This window comes from Schistocerca cancellata, chromosome 5, assembly GCF_023864275.1.
Source record: "Schistocerca cancellata isolate TAMUIC-IGC-003103 chromosome 5, iqSchCanc2.1, whole genome shotgun sequence".
NCBI lineage: Eukaryota > Metazoa > Arthropoda > Insecta > Orthoptera > Acrididae > Schistocerca > Schistocerca cancellata.
Window position 1 is genome coordinate 722,554,437 of NC_064630.1, and position 24,256 is coordinate 722,578,692.

At 45.9% G+C, this 24,256-nt stretch overlaps 1 protein-coding gene across 1 annotated transcript in view; it reads right to left on the reverse strand.

The window, feature by feature from the left end:
- LOC126188778 (odorant receptor Or1-like) overlaps positions 1 to 24,256 on the reverse strand; it is a 56,196-nt gene that overhangs the window by 13,911 nt on the left and 18,029 nt on the right. The window contains exon 3 of the mRNA XM_049930390.1: positions 11,156 to 11,255. Coding sequence (XP_049786347.1) covers positions 11,156 to 11,255 — 100 coding nt within the window. The remainder of the gene's footprint in view (positions 1 to 11,155; positions 11,256 to 24,256) is intronic.

Consider the following 24,256-nt stretch of genomic DNA (forward strand, 5'->3'; position numbering starts at 1 on the left):
CACATTCTACAATTATCGTTAATTTCTGAGCATGAGTGTAGACGGTGTATTACGTACGACCTAACTTCTGTCTCCAGTGTTGCGAGAGAACCGTATGAAGCTTCGTCCCATTTCTCGGAAAAATTTGGCAGATGGCGTTTAGGTATTATGGAGGGAAACAGATTATGGTCACAATTCGTCAGAAGTCTGTAGAAACCCTTTCCAGAGATTAATATTATAGCAACAGGAAAATAATCTCGAACGCATGATTAGTTATGAGCACACCGGACAAAAAATAGGCTCACTGGTTGATTGTTCCGTCTATTCTTGGTAGAATATTTTGTACATTTTGGATGAAAACACACACAGCACTAGTGTAATATTCTACAATATTTATTATTTATTTCAGAAACAGGTTTTCGCCCTTTACTCCATCATAGACATCAGATAGCATCAATTAATGGACACTCTGCTACCTTAGTGGACTCCATAATGCACAAAAAAGTGCACCCACCACCTCGAGTACGCAATAAATGGTGCACAATTCCATGTTTAACAAAAGTTTCACTGAATGTAGCCAGAAACCTTAAACCTAGCAGCTTTAAAATCTCATTTTATGTGCACAACACTGCTGGACGCTTCTTGCCCTATGGTAAAGCCAGAACTTCAGCTATGGAAAATAGATGAATATACAAAACACTTGTAATTGTGGAAAATTATACACAGGTCAGTCTCCCTGGGCAATATGCACCCGCTTGAAGAAACACCATAGAAGTTGGAAAAGGAATTCTACTTTTGCAGAGCACCTGATTGAAAAAAGTCCTAGTTACAAAGAGCTACTTGAATAATTACATCACACCCATAAAGGAAGGAAGAAGAACTACCTTGAAGTAATGGAAATTAATAAACATAACTCCGTTTGCCTGAGCTTAGTACTGAATGACTGGACACAATTACTCGTCATTTTTACGTCTGAAGATTTATCTCTGTTGAGAATGAAGTGCTGCGTTCTATTTGCGAGAAACTCTCCAGTCTAGTCACAGAGCTGGTCTGATGTTCCGCACAATCGTATTTTGCTCGTTAGGTGTTTATTACTCACATACCCAATTTTTTTCTTTTATTTCAGTTACTATACTTCCTCTTGTCCAGTTAAAAAAAATTAGTTTCTATAATCACAGCTGCTTAACCTTGTATGTTCATATGTCCGAAGGAATGTTGCATCGTACTTTTACCAACACAGGCAATGCAATATCGTAATATCGTACCCCGTCTGGCATAATGGCCTGACTTCGGCGACGGACGGACTCCGCAAGTTTCTTCGGGTATATCACATCCACCTGAAACCATTTATTGATTGCATATTACCTGATACATCTCCATCTACACCGATAATCCGCAAGCCCCTAACAGTGTGTGGCGGAGGGTACTTTGTGTGCCACTTGTAGACGCCCTCCGTCGATCTGCTGTCGTCGACTTCTCTTATGTAAGATATTGATGTTCTTATGTACTGTGTGTGTCCGACTTTTCGTTATATCCACATATCAGATGGAGCAGCCACAAACATCTTCACTGTAACGGCGACTAAACTTCGGGTTTCCACGATAATAATTAATGTTTACTTTTTGCACAGTCGATCACCCTTCATTTGTTGCTGCGTTACCGAAGACAAGATAGCTAGTAACGTCTTTGGATGTTAGTTATTATTTCAATTTCCTATTTCCGACGTTACTACTTATCCGCACTGTTTTCGATTTTGTATTATTTCTGTCCGATTGGAAACGAAATATTAAATAGCTTTTAAGTCACAATTTACGCTTCGTAATATATCATAATCGGATCTTCCGTCATCCAGAGATACAGTTTGCAGCTTGCCTATGATTATCGTTGACACACGCAATTGTGGAAATCACTTTAGTCTTTTACTAACAAGGTTTAATAATAATTAAACGATCATGAATGATTGCGTTTTGTATATAGGGAGAAGGAGGGTTGATCCTACAATTACTCTCAGTAATTACGGCTATTAACATGTCCGTGATTTTTATAGTTCGTCACTCAAGGATTATGGTCCATTGCTATACTTCGATACAGTCATTCAAACTCCTTACGCTTTTACTTTCACAAACCTAAGTATCCAATAACGTTCTTATATTCAATTTAACGTCCTTTCGTATAGTCCACAGATCCTATTACCGGTTAATCGGCATGTAATAGAGTTAATACTGAGCGCTACTTTCTCTTGTGCACGTGGATATGCCAGCTGTATCGCTCGTCGCAGCTACGTATATTTATTCAGAGTGCAGAAAACAAGATAAGAGAAGTAACAATATCCGCACATAGTTTATATAGTAGAATTTAGAAACGAAAGTAGCCGTATTAAACCCTCGTTGATTTCCCTGAAGCGCTACCTTGCTGCCGGCGGTATTCTTATGGGAGATTATATATCGATAATTTTAATTAAAACTTTTTCACTGCTGTTAATTACTTCCGATATTATCGATAACCTCTCCCCGATATGAGAATAAGCCTGATAATTTTGTTCTCAATTAAAAGAGCGGTTATAGACTGTCACTCCCCTCCCTCACCCTTTACTGTTCTAGTTGTGAACGGTCTGTGGGATGAACGGTTGTTGGTAAGCTTCCGTGTGTGCTCGAATGTCTTCAATTATAATTTCACCGTCTTTTCGCGAGATCCTTAGAAGGAAGCAATATATTGGCCGATTCTTCTAGGAACGCACGCTCTCGGAACTTTAACGAAAATTACAGCAAGATACAGAATGCTTCTTTTCAGAATTTGCGTCTGAGTTGGTTGAGTATCTTCCTGACGCTTTCGCATTTGCTAAATGAACCTGTAGCGAAACGTGCAGCCCTTCTTTGGATCTTCTCTAATTCCTCAATAAATACCATCTGGTACAGATCCCCGACTGAAGAGCAATATTCAAGCATTGGTCGAATGAGGGTTTCTTAAGCTACCTCCTTTGTGGAGGGCTACACTTTTTTTTTTAGGATTGTTCCAGTGAATCTCAGTATGGCACTTGCCTCGCCTACAATTAGGTTTATGTGTTCGTTCCACATTAAATCATTCCGTGCGCATACTCTTTGATATTTTGTGGATGTGACTGCTTCCAGTAATTCTTCTGCAATCGTGTAATCATACAATAACGGATTTTTCTGCCTTTTTATGCGCAGTACGTTATGTTTCTGTGTGGTATATGTTGTGGATCAACTGCCAGTCGCTGCACCAAGCATCGATACTCTACAGCTCTTCCTCCACAGCAGAATTTTGATGAGGACAGGGTCCACAGTCTTCGTGAAATTTTTAAATGAAGTCGTTCCGCCTTAGGCTGGTAAAATATTATTTATTGCGATTGCAATTTCGACACATTGCCATTTCCAAGCATTCTGGAAGCAACCAGTTACCAAATAAAATATATGAATCACAAAACTGACAGACGTCGATAAATACAAATTTCAAAGCTACTCACACGGGATGTTGTATCGCACTCAATAACATAAAGCTGTGACATGCTGCAGTATAGTTCCCAGCAGTGTAAAAGCAAATGAATGTGGTAGTGGTGTAGATGCGTCCGCTGTTCCATACATCATGCGTGCAAACGTTAGAAAGCAGGCGAAATAGCAGCGGATACTATATAACGATGCAATCATGCCAAGATCAGAGTCCAAAGATGGTGATATTTAGAATCGATATTATGTAGTTTGTAAAGTGTGTACTACTGTGGTCCGTCTACCACGCCTGCTACATGAGATTTTGACTTAAGTGTTTATCATATCCGCCGTTATTTCACCAGCTTTCTAACGTGTGCTATCGCGGTGTATGGAACAGCGAATAAATTCATACCACCACATGCATTTGCTTTTACATTGCTGGGAACTGTATTCCAGCATGTCACGGCTTTATGTTACTGACAATGAGTGGGTTACAACATCCCATGCGAGGAGCTTTGAAATTTTCATTTTTCATCATATGTCAAGTTTGTAAGTATGGGTATTTTATTTGGTGACTGTTTTCAGAACGCTTGAAAATGACCATATACTGAAACTGCAATAGCAATAAATGATATTTTAACGGCCTAAAGCAAGTATGATGGAAGCTACTAATAATTTGGTTTTATGGTAAAGGTCGGTACAGAAACCAGTGATAACCAAAAGCGATGTACCCTTAGAAACGTTTCCAAATCGAAGCATAAAGCCTTCTTTATAAAAACGTCATTAAGGTTCTAAGCTCTTTGAGACAGTTCCTAAATCTACTGACGTTTTTCAAACGAAATCTGCATTCTGTGAAAAATAATCCAAATGCATAGCAAATTTTATTAACACTAATACTAACTAGATAAAAGCATCACAACAGGCTAGTTTTAGAATTGCATAGGAACGGAAACCTCTCAGCCTCACCTCAGGGTTCATTAAAAAGTAAACAAGCTATAGTGGTATACCCACATTTCTAAAAAGTCAAGTGTAATGGTACGCCCAAATTTCTAAAAATGTCGAGTAATACGCAATAACAAAAAATCTGGGAACCCTTGATTGAAGGGGTAAGTCGAGGTGAGTCAGTGTTTCTGGATGTTCATCAAACCAGGGACGCATGCTTACAGCCCTATGAGCACTGCTGTTGACATTTTGGAAGATGAAATTGTACACAACATACTCATCATTAACATGTAGTAGAAAGGGCAGCACTTGGTCATCGAGAATGTTCAAGGTAATCTGAATGAATGGCTCCAAGAAATGGTACAAAAAATACTCCCAAAACATCAAAGAAACATTTCTAAGTTTGAAATACACCCTCCACACACTGTAGGTTAGAGATATCCTTCGGGCTTCGGTGCAATCGGCATCTTGTATCATTTAAAAAGGAGCAAAATCAGTACTCGTCGGACGAACTACACGCCTCAAATTAGATACTATCAAGTTTATGTTTGTTTGACCCACTGAAGACATTTACTGTAGTTTTATGTGCCACTGTGAGCAGTGATTTGTCGCGAGGTACCTCGCCAGTTCAAATGGCTCGGAACACTATGGGACTTAACATCTGAGGTCATCAGTCCCCTACACTTTGAACTACTTAAACATAAGTAACCTAAGGACATCACACACATCCATGCCCGAGGCAGGATTCGAACCTGCGACCGTAGCAGCAGCGCGGTTCCGGACTGAAGCGCCTAGAACCACTCGGTCACAAAGGGCCGGCTACCTCGCCAGTGCTTAATTTCTAAAAACGTACAAACCATACAACCCCACCCCTCCTCCCACTCAGCAACAAAAAACACAAATTTCAAGTTTTGAAAACTTGTGATAAAATCGTTTTTTAGGGAATAATGTCGTGAAATCCAGAATTTTTAAAGCACAATTTCTTGTAATCAAAACGATAGAGTAGCAATGGGTCTACTGTACACACACTATCACACACACACACACACACACACACACACACAGAGAGAGAGAGAGAGAGAGAGAGAGAGTACTTCGATCACGCCGCTGCCCATCACATCACGTTGGTCACCTATTGCCACGTTCATTGGTGCCGGCGCAGCAGCAAATCATAGTTACGTTCCAATTTCATGCATGTGTGCTATTTTAAATCTCCGGTGCCCGAAAGCTGTTCCGCCTGAAATTAACCCTTGCACCTCACTCCAAACGTCCAGTGTATGTAGTTCTCTTCAAGACGTTCGCTCGGAAATGGGTTGAGAAAGGATTGCATTTACTGACAGCAACAATTCCTGTCAGGTTTGAAACCGGATTGCCACTGACAATATGTAACACTCATCTCCGGCCCCTCTCGATTAGGGTCTTTCTACAACCACTGTTCTTATTCTGTGTTTCATGGCTGAATGCGATGCACCAGTTCTTATAGACCCATTAGAAAGTCAGTGTTGATACAACTACAAATCGGCCAACTTTGTTCACGTCGAAACACGATACCTCCTTTCTGACATTTCGTACCGTCTTCATGTCTGCCCATTGTAATGCGTTGATTCCGGCTGCTATACACTGAGGTTACAAAAGTCATGTGACAGTGATGTGAACATGTAAGGGTGACAGTAGTATTGTGTACACAAAGTATAAAGGGGCAGTGCTTTGGTGGGCGTGGCCGAGCGGTTCTTGGCGCTTCAGTCTGGAACCGCGCGATCGCTCCGGTCGCAGGTTCGAATCCTGCCTCGGATATGGATGTGCGTGATGTCCTTAGGTTAGTTAGGTTTAAGTAGTTCTAAGTTCTAGGGGACTGATGACCTCAGATGTTAAGTCCCATACTGCTCAGAGACATTTGAACCATTTGAGCTATTGGGGGGCTATCATTTGTACTAAGGCGATTCATGTGAAAAGGTGTCCAACGTGATTATGACCGCACGTCAGGAATGAACAGACTATGAAAGCGGAATGGCAGATGGAGTTAGACGCATGGGCCATCTGCCCGCATCTCGTGGTCGTGCGGTAGCGTTCTCGCTTCCCACGCCCGGGTTCCCGGCTTCGATTCCCGGCGGGGTCAGGGATTTTCTCTGCCTCGTGACGGCTGGGTGTTGTGTGCTGTCCTTAGGTTAGTTAGGTTTAAGTAGTTCTAAGTTCTAGGGGACTGATGACCGTAGCAGTTAAGTCCCATAGTGCTCAGAGCCATTTGAACCATTTGAACCATGGGCCATCTGATTTCGGAAATCGCATGGAATTCACTACTCCGAGATATACACTGTGAAGATTGTGCCGAGAATACCAAATTTCAGGCACCTCTCACCACGGTCACCGCAGTAGCCGACAGCCTTCACACTTATCGACCGAAAGCAGCGCCGTTTGCTTGGACTTGTCAGTGCTAACAGACAAGCAACGCTGCGTGAAATAACAGCAGAAATCAATGTGGGACGTACGACGAGCGTATCCCTTAGGATAGTGTGGCGATTTCTGGCGTTCATGGGCTATGGCAGCAGACGACCGACGCGAGTGCCTTTGTTAACAGCACTACATCGCCACCCAGAACGGCCGACATGAAACCCATCGAACATTTGTGGCACGTAATTGAGAGATCAATTTGTTATGATTCTCGTCGTCAGTTGTTACGATGACAGGTGGCCAAAGCTGAATAGAAACATGTATTAAGGGTTTGGCAGTGAAGTCGGTAAGGAGCTGGCTGCATAGTCTGTATCTGACTGTAATAATTAGTGGTCGTTGGAAAAAAATAATATATACACTCCTGGAAATGGAAAAAAGAACACATTGACACCGGTGTGTCAGACCCACCATACTTGCTCCGGACACTGCGAGAGGGCACGGCACAGCGGACACACCAGGAACCGCGGTGTTGGCCGTCGAATGGCGCTAGCTGCGCAGCATTTGTGCACCGCCGCCGTCAGTGTCAGCCAGTTTGCCGTGGCATACGGAGCTCCATCGCAGTCTTTAACACTGGTAGCATGCCGCGACAGCGTGGACGTGAACCGTATGTGCAGTCGACGGACTTTGAGCGAGGGCGTATAGTGGGCATGCGGGAGGCCGGGTGGACGTACCGCCGAATTGCTCAACACGTGGGGCGTGAGGTCTCCACAGTACATCGATGTTGTCGTCAGTGGTCGGCGGAAGGTGCACGTGCCCGTCGACCTGGGACCGGACCGCAGCGACGCACGGATGCACGCCAAGACCGTAGGATCCTACGCAGTGCCGTAGGGGACCGCACCGCCACTTCCCAGCAAATTAGGGACACTGTTGCTCCTGGGGTATCGGCGAGGACCATTCGCAACCGTCTCCATGAAGCTGGGCTACGGTCCCGCACACCATTAGGCCGTCTTCTGCTCACGCCCCAACATCGTGCAGCCCGCCTCCAGTGGTGTCGCGACAGGCGTGAATGGAGGGACGAATGGAGACGTGTCGTCTTCAGCGATGAGAGTCGCTTCCGCCTTGGTGCCAATGATGGTCGTATGCGTGTTTGGCGCCGTGCAGGTGAGCGCCACAATCAGGACTGCATACGACCGAGGCACACAGGGCCAACACCCGGCATCATGGTGTGGGGAGCAATCTCCTACATTGGCCGTACACCACTGGTGATCGTCGAGGGGACACTGAATAGTGCTCGGTACATCCAAACCGTCATCGAACCCATCGTTCTACCATTCCTAGACCGGCAAGGGAACTTGCTGTTCCAACAGTACAATGCACGTCCGCATGTATCCCGTGCCACCCAACGTGCTCTAGAAGGTGTAAGTCAACTACCCTGGCCAGCAAGATCTCCGGATCTGTCCCCCATTGAGCATGTTTGGGACTGGATGAAGCGTCGTCTCACGCGGTCTGCACGTCCAGCACGAACGCTGGTCCCACTGAGGCGCCAGGTGGAAATGGCATGGCAAGCCGTTCCACAGGACTACATCCAGCATCTCTACGATCGTCTCCATGGGAGAATAGCAGCCTGCATTGCTGCGAAAGGTGGATATACACTGTACTAGTGCCGAAATTGTGCATGCTCTGTTGCCTGTGTCTATGTGCCTGTGGTTCTGTCAGTGTGATCATGTGATGTATCTTACCCCAGGAATGTGTCAATAAAGTTTCCCCTTCCTGGGACAATGAATTCACGGTGTTCTTATTTCAATTTCCAGGAGTGTATATTGTACTTAACTTGTGTTACAGTCTTCTTCATATGCTGCATCCATATAATTACAAACAGATATCTAGAGAGGCATTACTTATGCCATACTTGACTAAGCGCCTTGTTAGAGGTTGCTTCCTATCAGCTGAAGGCTATGCTACATTCCTATTTGACGTCCCGAGCAAGAGTGGACGAAAGCTCGCTAGATACTTGTCACAAGCCGCGGAGCGGCGCTAGTCGCGACTCGCGGGTCCAGCGATATCTATTACGGACCGCGGTCGATATCTGCAACTCCTAACAAGTGTGGTATCGAACGTTGATACCACACAGTTCGTGCACAAAATCCTGCACCGGCAACATTTTCGCAAATATGGACGCAGTAGAGGCAACTTGGCTCAGTATTTTTACAGAGGACTTCCAACAGCTTTCTGAGCCTGTGCCACGTAGAGTTGCTGCAGCCTGCTGGGCAAAAGGTGGTCCGACACGATTTTTGACTTTTGTCACCTCAGTGTAAATGTAGTCATATAACCAATGAATAACAAAAACCAGTCACCAAATGTCGCATAAGCACCACTTGGCTACTGTGTCTTGCGGCATCACTGGAGAGTTACATGACCGCTTGACACCAGTTCTATACCATCTCAAGCACTCCAGAAAGATCACTGTGCTTTTTTGAGAGGTTAATAATTTTTTATCTGGTGAACTTATGTTTCCCATCTTTCGAACGAGCAACAAATGCTCTGTGGAGAGTTTTGCTTTCTTGATATATTTTTAACAAATATACATGTAACACGGTGTTGTGTACATAGTTCCGCGTAGTCAGCGCGTACACAACTTTCCCACTAGAGCGCGCCCCGCTAAGCACAACAGTGCAGGCGCAGCGCTCGTCCGTCTCCGCACTACGAGATGGCGCTGCCATAGAGATGGACCAAATTGTGCTTCAGCCGATCCGCGTATTAATATATAACGGAGCCAATGATATTGTTGCTAACGTAGAACCTTTTCTCTTCGCGGATCACACTCGCGCAGTGATACATGAACACGCGAGGTATTATAACGAGTGTACAGACCTCCGATTAGTCAGTCTGCATTTGTTGGCACCAGTCTGTACCAGTCTGCATTTGTGTGCACCAGTCTGTACCAGTCTGCATTAGTCTGTACCAGTCTGTACGAGTTCTACATTTGTCTGTACCAGTCTATAGTCAAGTTTCTCACCGAGCGGGGTGGCGCAGTGGTTAGACACTGGACTCGCATTCGGGAGGACGACGGTTCAATCCCGCGTCCGGCCATCCTGATTTAGGTTTTCCGTGATTTCCCTAAATCACTCCAGGCAAATGCCGGGATGGTTCCTCTGAAAGGGCACGGCCGACTTCCTCCCAATCCTTCCCTAATCCGATGAGACCGATGACCACGCTGTCTGGTCTCCTTCCTCAAACCAACCAACCAACCAACCAGTCAAGTTTCAGTCTGTGCCTAATAAGGTTACCAAATTCCTGTACATAGCCATGAAGATAAATGTATAGACACTTTTGTCAAGTATCAGAGATATATGTGAGAATAAGATTAACGTACCAATACCAAAGGAACTTCAGACTGTCAATTGTAAATAGCATCCAGAACCAAGTTAAGTAATTTTTTTGCCTGTTATTATTTTAATAAATGTGTGTGAAATTAATCAAGTTCTGTTTAAAGTTGGTCACCGTCAATCTGCTACTCTAAGCGTGCAAGTGGCATTTCTATCATCTGACCTTACGGCAGAAGATAAACACTCCACGATAAGACCACGAGACATATTTCTGACACTCTCCTACTTCGTTAGAGTGACAAGTCAAATAATCTGATGGTGTGTGTACTGAAGGTCTTACAGTACGCACACCACACGCGGTGTGAGTTATTATTGGCCTGGGGTATTCGTTTATTAAGGTCCGATCGGTCGAGAAGTGGAAACCACACTGAAAATCCGATGAAGCTTTCCACAGATGTGTTGGACAGTGTCAATCACGTCACATCGCTCTTTTCATTTCTGAGTGCGCAGTGAACACGTAAAGATGCCCCGAAAATAGTCCCTCCCGCCAAATATGAGTGCGTGCCGAGAGATTTGACCTGATTTCATGCAGCCCCACACAACGTGATTGTAATGCATTTTTTTCTTCATGACAATTCTTGGCCGCACACTGCAGGGGCACTGAAGACGCTCCTGCAACGTTTTCGATGGCAAGTGTCTGATCATCCACCATACAGCACGAATTTGGCTCCCTCTGAGTTTCATGTCAGCTCACATAAACGTTTTGAGATAGACAACGAGCTATAGACCAGCGTAGAGAATTGGCGAAAAGCGCAGGCGGCTACCTTTCGCAACGATGGTATTGTAAAGTTGGTACTACGCTGCGGCAAATGTCTGTCGGAGCGGCGACTTTGTAGGGAAGCAACTGGAAGGTGTAGCTAATAGTTGGCAAATAAAACATTTTTGATTTTCACTGTGGTTTTCATTTCGCGACCGAACGGACCTTAATATAACGAATAGCTCTAGTACTATGGCTATAGCTGAACGATGGCACAGAACAGATTAACATTTTCTTGAAAAGTGCACGTTACTCACGTATGTAGCCGGGAAGAGCACCATACAGGCGTTGACGGCGCCCACCACAAACTGCGTCATAGCTATGGGGCTCATCACATCGTCAAGCAGGTGGACCAGCCTGCAACATTAAGAGCCTTGTAGTACGCCCTCTAGCTCTTTCATCATGCACAATTGCAAAGCAGACGCGAATATTATTTTAGAAAAACGTGATTTGCATGGAATCGTCCGTCAGCAAAAGCTAAGTGTCAAGTCACAAGAACAAGTATCACGTCAGCGATTGTAAACTGTTACTACAATAGCGCCTCCAATTACAGGGAACCAGCCATGAAACGCAGGGTGATAGAATTTCATAGAAGTGATCCCCTTCTACTGAGCGACAGAGCTTTTGTGCGCACTGTTAAAGCAACTTATAAACCACGGTAATAAATAAGAAAAGACGATCAAAGCATCCATCAAACAGCGAAAATAAAGTGCATTGGTACTTTTTATCTTCACTTCTAGATGTCTTCAAGTCCTCATTTGCACGTACATTTCTCCACTTACGATGGGCGTTTGAAAAGTCCTTGCAAAGTCTAACAGATGGCACCACCGGTGCGTATCGAGGTTATGTTTAGTTAGTAGCATCTTTGGAAAGAACGCACACCAAGTTTCAGCCATATTGGTCTATTTCTTTGTGTTTGGCATTCGTGTGAATCAAGGCAGTCGAGTGATTGTCAAAACATGGATCAAGAAGAATTTCATGTTGTGATTAAACATTACTTTATGAAAGGCAAAACTCCTCAGGAGACTAAAGAGAAGCTTGATAAACATTGCGGTGACTCTGCACCTTCGATTAGAACAGTTTATAAGCGATTTCAAAATTTTAGGAGTGGCCATATGGGCACAAGTGATGCTCAACCTTCTGGACGCCCTGTGGAGGTTACGACTCCAGAAATCATTGATAAAATCCATGATATGGTGATGGATGACGGAAGAGTTAAGGTGTGTGAGATTGCTAGTGCTGTGGGCATCTCGAATGACCGGGTACATAATATTTTGCATAAACATTTGGACATGAGAAAGCTATCCACGAGATGGGTTCCGCGATTGCTCACGCTTGACCAAAAACGGAATCTTGTGAAGTGTTCCAAGGATGGTTGCAGCTGTTCAGGAAGAATCCGCAGAACTTTAAGCGTCGTTTCGTCACTGCGGAAGAAAAAAATGTTCAAATGTGTGTGAAATCTTGTGGGACTTAACTGCTAAGGTCATCAGTCCCTAAGCTTACACACTACTTAACCTAAATTTTCCTAAGGACAAACACACACACCCATGCCCAAGGGAGGACTTGAACCTCCGCCGGGACCAGCCGCACAGTCTATGACTGCAGCGCCTTCCGCTCGGCTAATCCCGCGCGGCACTGCGGAAGAAACATGGATACATTACTATACTCCTGAGACCAAACAACAATCTAAACAATGGGTTACCAAGGGAGAATCTGCACCAAAAAAGGCGAATACCAGTTCTTCGACCGGAAGGGATATGGCGACTGTCTTTTGGGATTCGCGTGGGATAATCCTCATCGACTATCTGGAAAAGGATAAAACTATTACAGGTGCATATTATTCATCGTTATTGGACTGTTTGAAAACCGAGCTGCAAGAAAAACGCCGGCGACTTGGCCGCGAAAAAGTCCTTTTCCATCACGACAATTCACCAGCACACAACTCAGCAGTTGTGGTCGCAAAATTAATGGAAATAGGATTCCAACTCGTTTCACATCCTCCCTGTTCTCCAGACTTGGCTCCCCCGGACTACTATTTGTTCCCCAATTTGAAGAAATGGATGGCGGAACAAAGATTTTGTTCAAACGAGGAGGTGATTGCAGCAACTAATATCTATTTTGCAGACTTGGACAATTCCTATTATTCGGAAGGAATCAACAAATTAGAACAGCGTTGGACGAAGTGTGTAAGTCTGAAAGGAGACTATGCCGAAAAATAAAAAAGGTTTACCCCAAACCCATAAGTAGTTTTTATTTTTGCTCGAACTTCTCAAACGCCCCTCGTACTTCCTATCTTTCGAGTCAGTTGTTCAGGCAAAATATTGCCTGACGTTCTTTAATGATAGTCACATCTGTCTTTGGTTTTTTTCCTCCAGTCTGAAGCAGAATTTCCATGAGAATGTCTGCTATTTTGCCCATTCCTTCAGAAAACGTAACACAACAATTACTCGAAACTCAGATTTATCTTTCGGAAAATCATAAGCTTACTATTTCTCTTTTGGTGATTCTCTTCTTCCAAAAACGGGGATCGAGTTAATTAACTATTGTTTCAAGTATGTGTATTGTATTTCTACACTTTCTGCCTCAGTTTCACCAGCAAAACTCATAACTATGATACCGGAACATGAATTATATAAAAACGACATTGGAATACTTGGAGTTATCTCATAGTGTGAATGAGGAAGATCCAGATCAGAGATCATCTTCGGAAACCTCATACAACGACGACAGGGGACCTAACTCTGGTGGTCTCTTTTCCCTGGAGAGAGTTGGAGAATGTCTGAGCCAGACGAGGACTTAACTGGCGGCGGGACACGACGCAACTACGACAGGTAGCTTCGAGAGAGTACGACATCCGACAGTACGGCGGAGGTAGGCGATCTGTAGACGGTCCCTGTAGCTTTACTTTTTTTGCCTTAACCTAAATACACTACTGGCCATTAAAATTGCTACACCAAGATGAAATGCCGATGATTAATGGGTATTGATTGGACAAATGTATTATACTAGAACTGACATGTGATTACATTTTCACGCAAATTGGGTGCATAGATCCTGAGAAATCAGGACCCAGAACAACCACATCTGGCCGTAATAACGGCCTTGATACGCCTGGGCATTGAGTCAAACAGAGCTTGGATGACGTGTACAGGTACAGCTGCCCACGCAGCTTCAACAATATACCACAGTTCATCAAGAGTAGTGACTGGCGTATTGTGACGAGCCAGGTGCTCGGCCACCATTGACCAGACGTTTTCAATTGGAAAGAGATCTGGAGAATGTGCTTGCCAGGGCAGCAGTCGAACATTTTCTGTATCCAGAAAGGCCCGTACAGGACCTGCAATATGCGGTCGTGCATTATCCTGCTGAAATGTAGGGTTTCGCAGGGATCGAATGAAGGGTAGAGCCACGGGTCGTAACACATCTGAAATGTAACGTCCACTGTTCAAAGTGCCGTCAATGCGAACAAGAGGTGACCGAGACGTGTAACCAATGTCACCCCGTACCATCACGCCGGGTGATACGCCAGTATGGCGATGACGAATACATGCTTCCAATGTGCTTTCACCGCGATGTCACTAAACACATATGCGACCATCATGCTGCTGTAAACAGAACCTGGATTCATCCGAAAAAATTACTTTTTGCCATTCGTGCACCCAGGTTCGTCGTTGAGTACACCATCGCAGGCGCTCCTGTCTGTAATGCATCGTCAAGTGCAACCGCAGCCATGGTCTGAGAGCTGACAGTCCATGCTGCTGCAAACGTCGTCGAACTGTTCGTGCAGATGGTTGTTGACTTGCGAACATCTGTTGACTCAGGGATTGAGCGTGGCTGCACGATCCGTTACAGCCATGTGGATAAGATGCCTGTCATCTCGACTGCTAGTGATACGAGGCCGTTGGGATCCATCACGGCGTTCCGTATTATCCTCCTGAACCCATCGATTCCATATTCAGCTAACAGTCATTGGATCTCAACCAACGCGAGCAGCAATGTCGCGATACGATAAACCGCAATCGCGATAGGCTACAATCCGACCTTTATTAAAGTCGGAAACGTGATGGTACGCATTTCTCCTCCTTACACGAGGCATCACAACAACGTTTGACCAGGCAACGCCGGTCAACTGCTGTTTGTGAATGAGAAATCGGTTGGAAACGTTCCTCGTGTCAGCACGTTGTAGGTGTCGCCACCGGCGCCAACATTGTGTGAATGCTCTGAAAAGCTAATCATTTGCATATCACAGCATCTTCTTCCTGTCGGTTAAATTTCGCGTCTGTAGCACGTCATCTTCTTGGTGTAGCGATTTTAATGGCCAGTAGTGCAGTAATACTTCATTTGTTGCGTCTGCTTTGCGTACAACAGTACGTTGTTTGTATTTCCTTCTATTTTTATCTTTATGCTGTCGAATTCTTAAACTGTTACTTTCAGATCTCGACTAATTAGCACAATATCCAGAGGCGAAAACGGAGAGAAGTGATACTGACTGGACGCAACAGTAGTTGTTCGATGCTTTTTAGGGTTCCGAAATGAGTTTTGTGGGTAATTTCTTTTCTCCAGATTCTTCCCCCTGATCATTCTATGCAATACATCGAAATTTACCTGTCATCAGCTCTAAAGGCTAAGATATTCTTTTCGTCTTCCGGTTCATTTTCTGTATCTTCACACTTCTTTAATGATCTCTTCAAATTTTCGATTTATTCTACTTCTGCTCCTTTCACCCAGTTTTTTGCCTTAAAATTATGGGTACCCAGCCTTTCCCCTCAACGATTTTCTTCTTCCTATTCATCTGAGCACTTGCCTTTCGCCTTTCGTAAACTGTTTGTCATAGTAACTCATGATTTGTTTTTATGCGTGTCCGCCTCATTCTAGTAACATCCAATTTTACGCTTTCCTGGCATGTATATCAACTCAGCGTGTCAAGGGCGGCATGCTTAGAGTACACAAAGTAAGCAAGCGACTTGGGAATGGCCAGCAAGTCGACGAATCAAATATACACAGGCACAGTGATAGCAAGACTCACTCGCATGTACTGACCAGACTTTGCCCACCTACGTTACTGCAGCATACCTTAATATACACTGATCAGGCAGAACATTATGACCAACGACCTACTATCGATATCAACCCGTCCAAGCGATATCAGCGTCACCTGGCCAGAAATGACTGCTAGTCGCTGGCCGCGGTGACCGAGCGGCTCTAGGCGCTTCAGTCCGGAACCGCGCGACTGCTACGGTCGCAGGTTCGAATCCTGCCTCGGGCATGGATGTGTGTGATGTCCTTAGGTTAGTTAGGTTTAAGTAGTTCTACGTCTAGGGGACTGATGATCTCAGATGTTAAGTCCGATAGTGCTTAGAGCCGTTTGAACCATTTGACTGCTAGTCAAACACACGCACGGTGTATATAGTGTCAGTGAACGTGCTGTCCATGTGTCAAATGGGGAAGGCGCGCGATCTATCTGAGATTCACTGAGGGCAGGATTGTGATGGCCTGGAGGCTCTATACGAGCATTTCGGAAACTCCAAGACTTGTCGGATGGTCGAAGAGCACTCTGGTGAGTGTCTTCAACACTTCTCGAAGCCCAAGTGAAACCACATCCAGACTTCGTAGGGTTGGGAGGCCACACCTCGTTGCAGATGTCGGACGTCGTACACTGGGCAGACTGGTGAAACTGGACAGGCGACGAACTGTGGCGTAACTAACATCAGACTTTAATGCCGGGCAGAATACAAGTGTGTCTGAACACACAGCGCACCGAAAACTCCTAACGATGAGTTTCCGCAGCTGATGACCAATGCATGTGCCAATGTTAACATCATGACATGGACACCTACGACTAAAATGGGCATGTGACCACAGGCACTGGGTATTGGCGCAGTGGCAGAGCGTTGCATAGTCTGATGAATCCCGATACCTTCTTCATCAAGCAGATAGGAGAGCGCGAATCCGTCATCTTAGAGAGTAACACCTCTTTGAGACACATACTACTGGACGAAGACAAGCTGGCGGCAACTACATTATGTTCTGAGGTCCAGTGGAGCTCGTGCAAGGCACAATTATGGCCAAGGAATATCGTACACTGGTTACAGTGGCATTTTTCAACAAGGTCATGCGCCATACCACAAGACCAGGAGTATGATGGACTGATTCGAGGAGCACAGCAGCGAGTTGCAATTGATGTGCTGGTCCTCTTACTCGGGGAGTCTGATCCTGATCGAACACATTAGCTGGTATGTAACTGAACCTGGTGTCAGTTTCATCGTCCCTCTCCCCAGAATTTATGGAAATTAAGTGACTCGTGTGTGCAGATGTGATGCCAGCTGCCTCCAGCGACCTACCAAGGCCTCATTACTTCCACGCCACGACACTTTTCCGTCATTATCCATGTCAAAGATGGACATACTGGCTGTTAGGAAGGTCTGATCAGTACACGTAGGTGTCCCCTGCCGAACTTACGCTGTGGCGCTTACTTACACACCACAAAACTACCCCACCACCATTGTCAACTTCCCATCAGCCAACCTCCTTGGGTGCAACAATGCATACGCCCTCAATCCAATATGAGGTGGTCATTTCCTCATCCTCCTCATATTCCCCTGTACCCCAAAAATAAAGCCCAAGAGCAATATCCTCCATCCCCATGCGACCGATATACACTATGTGATCAAAAGTATAAGCACACCTAGCTGAAAATGACTTACAAGTTCGTGGAGCCCTCCATCGGTAATGCTGTAATTCAGTATGGTGTTGGCCTACCCTTAGCCTTGATGACAGCTTTCACTCTCAAAGGCATACGTTCAATTAGGTGCTGGAAGGTTTCTTGGGGAATGGCAGCCCATTCTTCACGGAGTGCTGCACTGAGTAGAGGTATCGATGTTGGTCGGTGAGGCCTGGCACGAAGTCGGCGTTCCAAAACATCCCAAGGGTATTCTATAGGATTCAGGTCAGGACTGTGCAGTCCAGTCCATTACAGGGATATTGTTGTCTTGTAACCACTCCGCAACAGGCCGCGCATTATGAACAGGTGCTCGATCGTGTTGAAAGATGCGCCATCCCCGAATTGCTCTTCAGCGGTGGGAAGCGCGAAGGTGCTTAAAAAATCAATGTAGGCTTGTGGTGTGATAATGCCACGCAAAACAACAAGGGGTTTAAGCCACCTCCTTGAAAAACACGACCACATCATAACACCACCGCCTCCGAATTTTACTATTTGCACTACACACGCGGGCAGGTGACGTTCACCGGGCAGTCCCCATACCCACACCCTGTCACCGGATCGCCACACTGTGTACCGTGATTCGTCAGCCCACACAACGTATGCCCATTGCTCGATCGTCCAATGTCTACGCTTCTTGCACCAAGGGAGGCGTCGTTTAGCGTTTACCGGTGTGATGTGAGGCTTATGAGCAGCCGCTCGACCATGAAATCCAAGTTTTCTCACCTTCCGCCTAGCTATCATAGTTCTTGCAGTGTATCCTGATGCAGTTTGGAATTCCTGTGTGATTGTCTGGATAGATGTCTGCCTATTGCACATTACGACCCTCTTCAACTGTCGGCGGTCTCTGTCAGTCAACAGACGAGGTCAGCCTGTACGCTTTAGTGCTGTACGTGTCCCTTCACAATCCACTTCACTATCACACCGAAAACAGTGGACCTAGAGATGTTTAGGAGTGTGGGAATCTCGCGTACAGACGTATGACACAAGTGACACCGAATCGCCTGACCACGTTCGAAGTCCGTGAGTCCTACGGAGCGCCCCATTCTGTTCTCTCGCGATGTCTAATGACTACTGAGGTCGCTGATATGGAGTAGATGGCATTAGGTGGCAGCACAATGCACCTAATATGAACAGCGTATGTTTTTGAGGGTGTCCGGATACTTTTGATAACATAGTGTACATGGTGGCCATTATTAAAGTTACGGTTTCCAAACGTTGTAGATAGAGAATCACTGCTCAGAAGGATATCAGATTTGAACAGCATATTATTGACGCAGGAAGAATCGCTGTGGAAAAAAATTAACGGAATTTTTACCCTTAGATGTCGCTGTAAGAGTCTTAAAGTAGATGGAGTCTGCTGCAAATTGACAGATGAATCACAATACGACGGCTATGAATAGAGCTGCACATTATACTATACTGTTCAATACGCATGACTCCGCAAGTTCGGCAGTCAACAGTAGTGGCACTGTTAATCAGGTGAGCCCTTCCACCAAGGCGATGTGATACCGCTTCGAACGAGAAAAATCCGTTTTTAGCTGTCCTGAGGCCAGAAACCGCATAAAAAGCAAAATGACATCGGTTTCTAATTCTTGTGAGATTGGCGGAAGACATGTTCAATATGATGTCCACCGGTTTCTGCCACAAGTTGCAATCGAGAAACAGCATGTTCCACACTACACTCCTGGAAATGGAAAAAAGAACACATTGACACCGGTGTGTCAGACCCACCATACTTGCTCCGGACACTGCGAGAGGGCTGTACAAGCAATGATCACACGCACGGCACAGCGGACACACCAGGAACCGCGGTGTTGGCCGTCGAATGGCGCTAGCTGCGCAGCATTTGTGCACCACCGCCGTCAGTGTCAGCCAGTTTGCCGTGGCATACGGAGCTCCATCGCAGTCTTTAACACTGGTAGCATGCCGCGACAGCGTGGACGTGAACCGTATGTGCAGTTGACGGACTTTGAGCGAGGGCGTATAGTGGGCATGCGGGAGGCCGGGTGGACGTACCGCCGAATTGCTCAACACGTGGGGCGTGAGGTCTCCACAGTACATCGATGTTGTCGCCAGTGGTCGGAGGAAGGTGCACGTGCCCGTCGACCTGGGACCGGACCGCAGCGACGCACGGATGCACGCCAAGACCGTAGGATCCTACGCAGTGCCGTAGGGGACCGCACCGCCACTTCCCAGCAAATTAGGGACACTGTTGCTCCTGGGGTATCGGCGAGGACCATTCGCAACCGTCTCCATGAAGCTGGGCTACGGTCCCGCACACCGTTAGGCCGTCTTCCGCTCACGCCCCAACATCGTGCAGCCCGCCTCCAGTGGTGTCGCGACAGGCGTGAATGGAGGGACGAATGGAGACGTGTCGTCTTCAACGATGAGAGTCGCTTCTGCCTTGGTGCCAATGATGGTCGTATGCGTGTTTGGCGCCGTGCAGGTGAGCGCCACAATCAGGACTGCATACGACCGAGGCACACAGGGCCAACACCCGGCATCATGGTGTGGGGAGCGATCTCCTACACTGGCCGTACACCACTGGTGATCGTCGAGGGGACACTGAATAGTGCACGGTACATCCAAACCGTCATCGAACCCATCGTTCTACCATTCCTAGACCGGCAAGGGAACTTGCTGTTCCAACAGGACAATGCACGTCCGCATGTATCCCGTGCCACCCAACGTGCTCTAGAAGGTGTAAGTCAACTACCCTGGCCAGCAAGATCTCTGGATCTGTCCCCCATTGAGCATGTTTGGGACTGGATGAAGCGTCGTCTCACGCGGTCTGCACGTCCAGCACGAACGCTGGTCCAACTGAGGCGCCAGGTGGAAATGGCATGGCAAGCCGTTCCACAGGACTACATCCAGCATCTCTACGATCGTCTCCATGGGAGAATAGCAGCCTGCATTGCTGCGAAAGGTGGATATACACTGTACTAGTGCCGACATTGTGCATGCTCTGTTGCCTGTGTCTATGTGCCTGTGGTTGTGTCAGTGTGATCATGTGATGTATCTGACCCCAGGAATGTGTCAATAAAGTTTCCCCTTCCTGGGACAATGAATTCACGGTGTTCTTATTTCAATTTCCAGGCGTGTAGATCAGAGCGTCTCGGGGCTCACTTTCAAAACCCAACGTTCGTAATTGGATCACATCTTTCAGTTAACCCCACAGCCAGAAGTCACACAGATTTAGATCAGGTGATCTGGACGGCCAGGTTGTAAAGAAATGACTGCTGATAATTCTAGCATTTCCGAAATGCCTCTGCAGCAGCAGCTACACTGGCTGTGCAGCCTGTGGACGAGCGCCATCTCGCATAAAAATAATACTAGCCACACATTCACGCTGTTGAAGGGCTCCAATGACGTAAGTGTTCAAAAGACTCTCATAGCATTTACCAGTGACAGTACAGGTAACAGGACCCACAAGATTAATCTCCGCGAAAAAATACGGCCCTATAATAAACGAAGTTTTCAACCCACGCCGCGCGGGATTAGCCGAGCGGTCTTAGGCGCTGCAGTCATGGACTGTGCGGCTGGTCCCGGCAGAGGTTCGAGTCCTCCCTCGGGCATGGGTGTGTGTGTTTGTCCTTAGGATAATTTAGGTTAAGTAGTGTGTAAGCTTAGGGACTGATGACCTTAGCAGTTAAGTCCCATAAGATATCACACACACACATTTCAAGTCACACCACACAGTCACCTTCGCAGAATGAATTGGTACCGGGTGTTGTGCGTGCGGATTTTCCGTTGACCATTTTCTGCAGTTCTGCATTTTGACATGTCGCTGGAGATGGATATGAGCTTCGTATGTCCACAGCCCTTGATTGTCCACTTGCATGCAAACAAGAAATTCTAGATCGAATGTTCGTCGTGCTGTCAGCTCAACAGGAAGGAACTACTAAATGTGGGTGATTTATCATGGATAGCATTGCAGGTATTTCGTAGAGTTTTATGCACCGTGTTAGCAGGCACGCCCATTGTTCCGGCAATTCCTTGTGCACTGCAAATTTGCACACCGTTCGACCCCTCCTTCAGTGGTGTGGCCATATCTTCGACAGACGTCGGATCAACTGTTTTCCTCCCTCTGCACTTCAAAAGAACCTGTCTTTTCGAATTTTGCAATCAGTTTCTCCACACCCTTATCAGACATCGGACCAATGACTTTCTTCATACCCTTGAGCGTCCGGAACTACTGCAGGGCTCCTAGCGCACAGGCACTGTTGTTGTAAAAGGCGCGCGATCTTTTATCATGGAGACAGTCATGTTGGCGATTTCGGACACAAATTTAGAAACAGCCGTGTGCCGCGCGTCTGTTAGTGTGCGTATTCTGACGCTTTTCAGCGCAATCTATTGGTCAAATTTTCGTTAATTTCTTTTTATTCCATGACATTTCCTTCTTTGTCATTAATATACTGTTCAAATTTGACGCCATTCTCAGCAGTGGTTCTCTTTCTACACCGCTTTGAACCTGTAATTTAATTATGGACGACCTATACAGGGTGGTCCATTGATAGTGACCGGGCCAAATATCTGACGAAATAAGCATCAAACGAAAAAACTACATAGAACTAACTTGTCTAGCTTGAAGGGGGAAACCAGATGGCGCTATGGTTGGCCCGCTAGATGGCGCTGCCATGGGTCAAGCAGATATCAACTGCGTTTCTTTTAAATAGGAACCCCCATTTTTTATTACATATTCGTGTAGTACGTAAAGAAATATGAATGTTTTAGTTGGAACACTTTTTTCGCTTTGTGATAGATGGCGCTGTAATAGTCACAAACGTATAAGTACGTGGTATCACGTAACATTCCGCCAGTGCGAACGGTATTTGCTTCGTGATACATTACCCTTGTTAAAATCTACCGTTTATCAATTGCGGAAAAGGTCGATATCGTGTTGATGTGTGGCTATTGTGATCAAAATGCCCAACGGGCGTGTGCTGTGTATGCTGCTCGGTATCCTGGACGACATCATCCAAGTGTCCGGACCGTTCGCCGGATAGTGACGTTATTTGTGGAAACAGGAAGTGTTCAGCCACATGTGAAACGTCAACCACGGCCTGCAACAAATGATGATGCCCAAGTAGGTGTTTTAGCTGCTACCGCGGATATTCCGCACATCAGTAGCAGACAAATTGCGCGTGAATCGGGAATCTCAAAAACGTCGGTGTTGAGAATGCTACATCAACATCGATTGCACCCGTACCATATTTCTATGCACCAGGAATTGCTTGGTGACGACTTTGAACGTCATGTACAGTTCTGCCACTGGGCACAAGAGAAATTACGGGACGAAGACTGATTTTTTGCACGCGTTCTATCTTTGCGATGAAGCGTCATTCACCAACACCGGTAACGTAAACCGGCATAATAGGCACTATTGGGCATCGGAAAATCCACGATGGCTGCGTCAAATGGAACATCAGCGACGTTGGCGGGTTAATGTATGGTGCGGCATTATGGGAGGAAGGATAATTGGCCCCCATTTTATCGATGGCAATCTAAATGGTGCAATGTATGCTGATTTCTTACTTAATGTTCTACCGATGTTACTACATGATGTTTCACTGCATGACAGAATGGCGATGTACTTCCAACATGATGGATGTCCGGCAAATAGCTCGCGTGCGGTTGAAGCGGTATTGAATAGCATATTTGATGACAGGTGGATTGGTCGTCGTCGCACCATACCATGGCCCGCACGTTCACCGGATCTGACGTCCCCGGATTTCTTTCTGTGAGGCAAGTTGAAGGATATTTGCCATCGTGATCCACCGCCAACGCCTGACAACATGCGTCAGCGCATTGTTAATGCTTGTGCGAACAACACGGAAGGCGAACTACTCGCTGTTGAAAGGAATGTCGTTACACGCATTGCCAAATGCATTGAGGTTGACGGACATCATTTTGAGCATTTATTGCATTAATGTGGTATTTGCAGGTAATCACGGTGTAACAGCATGCGTTCTCACAAATGATAAGTTCACAAAGGTACATGTATCACTCTGGAACAACCGAAATAAAATGTTCAAACGTACCTACGTTCTGTATTTTAATTTAAAAAACCTACCTGTCACCAACTGTTCGTCTAAAATTGTTAGCCATATATTTGTGACTATAACAGCGCCATCTATCACAAAGCGAAAAAAGTGGTCCGACTAAAACATTCATATTTCCTTATGTATTACACGAACATGTAATAAAAAATGGGGGTTCCTATTTTAAAAAACGCAGTTGATATCCGTTTGACCTATGGCAGCGCCATCTAGCGGGCCAACCATAGCACCCTCTGGTTTCCCCCTTCAAGCTAGACAAGTTTTGTTCTTTGTAGTTTTTTCGTTTGACACTTATTTCGTGAGATATTTGGCCCGGTCACGATCAATGGACCACCCTGTATATATGTGACTATTTCTCAAGCCAGCTATTTCTCAAGCCACCTGGTATTCCACCCGTACCCAGATCAAAATTTGTCCAATTACATTATAGAATCCCATTGATATACCAGTTTCCGCATCCTCCATTCAAGATATTTTATCACAAATACCATGCTGCCTGATTTACTCCCGCCGGCCACTGTGGCCGAGCGGTTCTAGGCGCTTTAGTCCGGAACCGCACTGCTGCTACAGTCACAGGT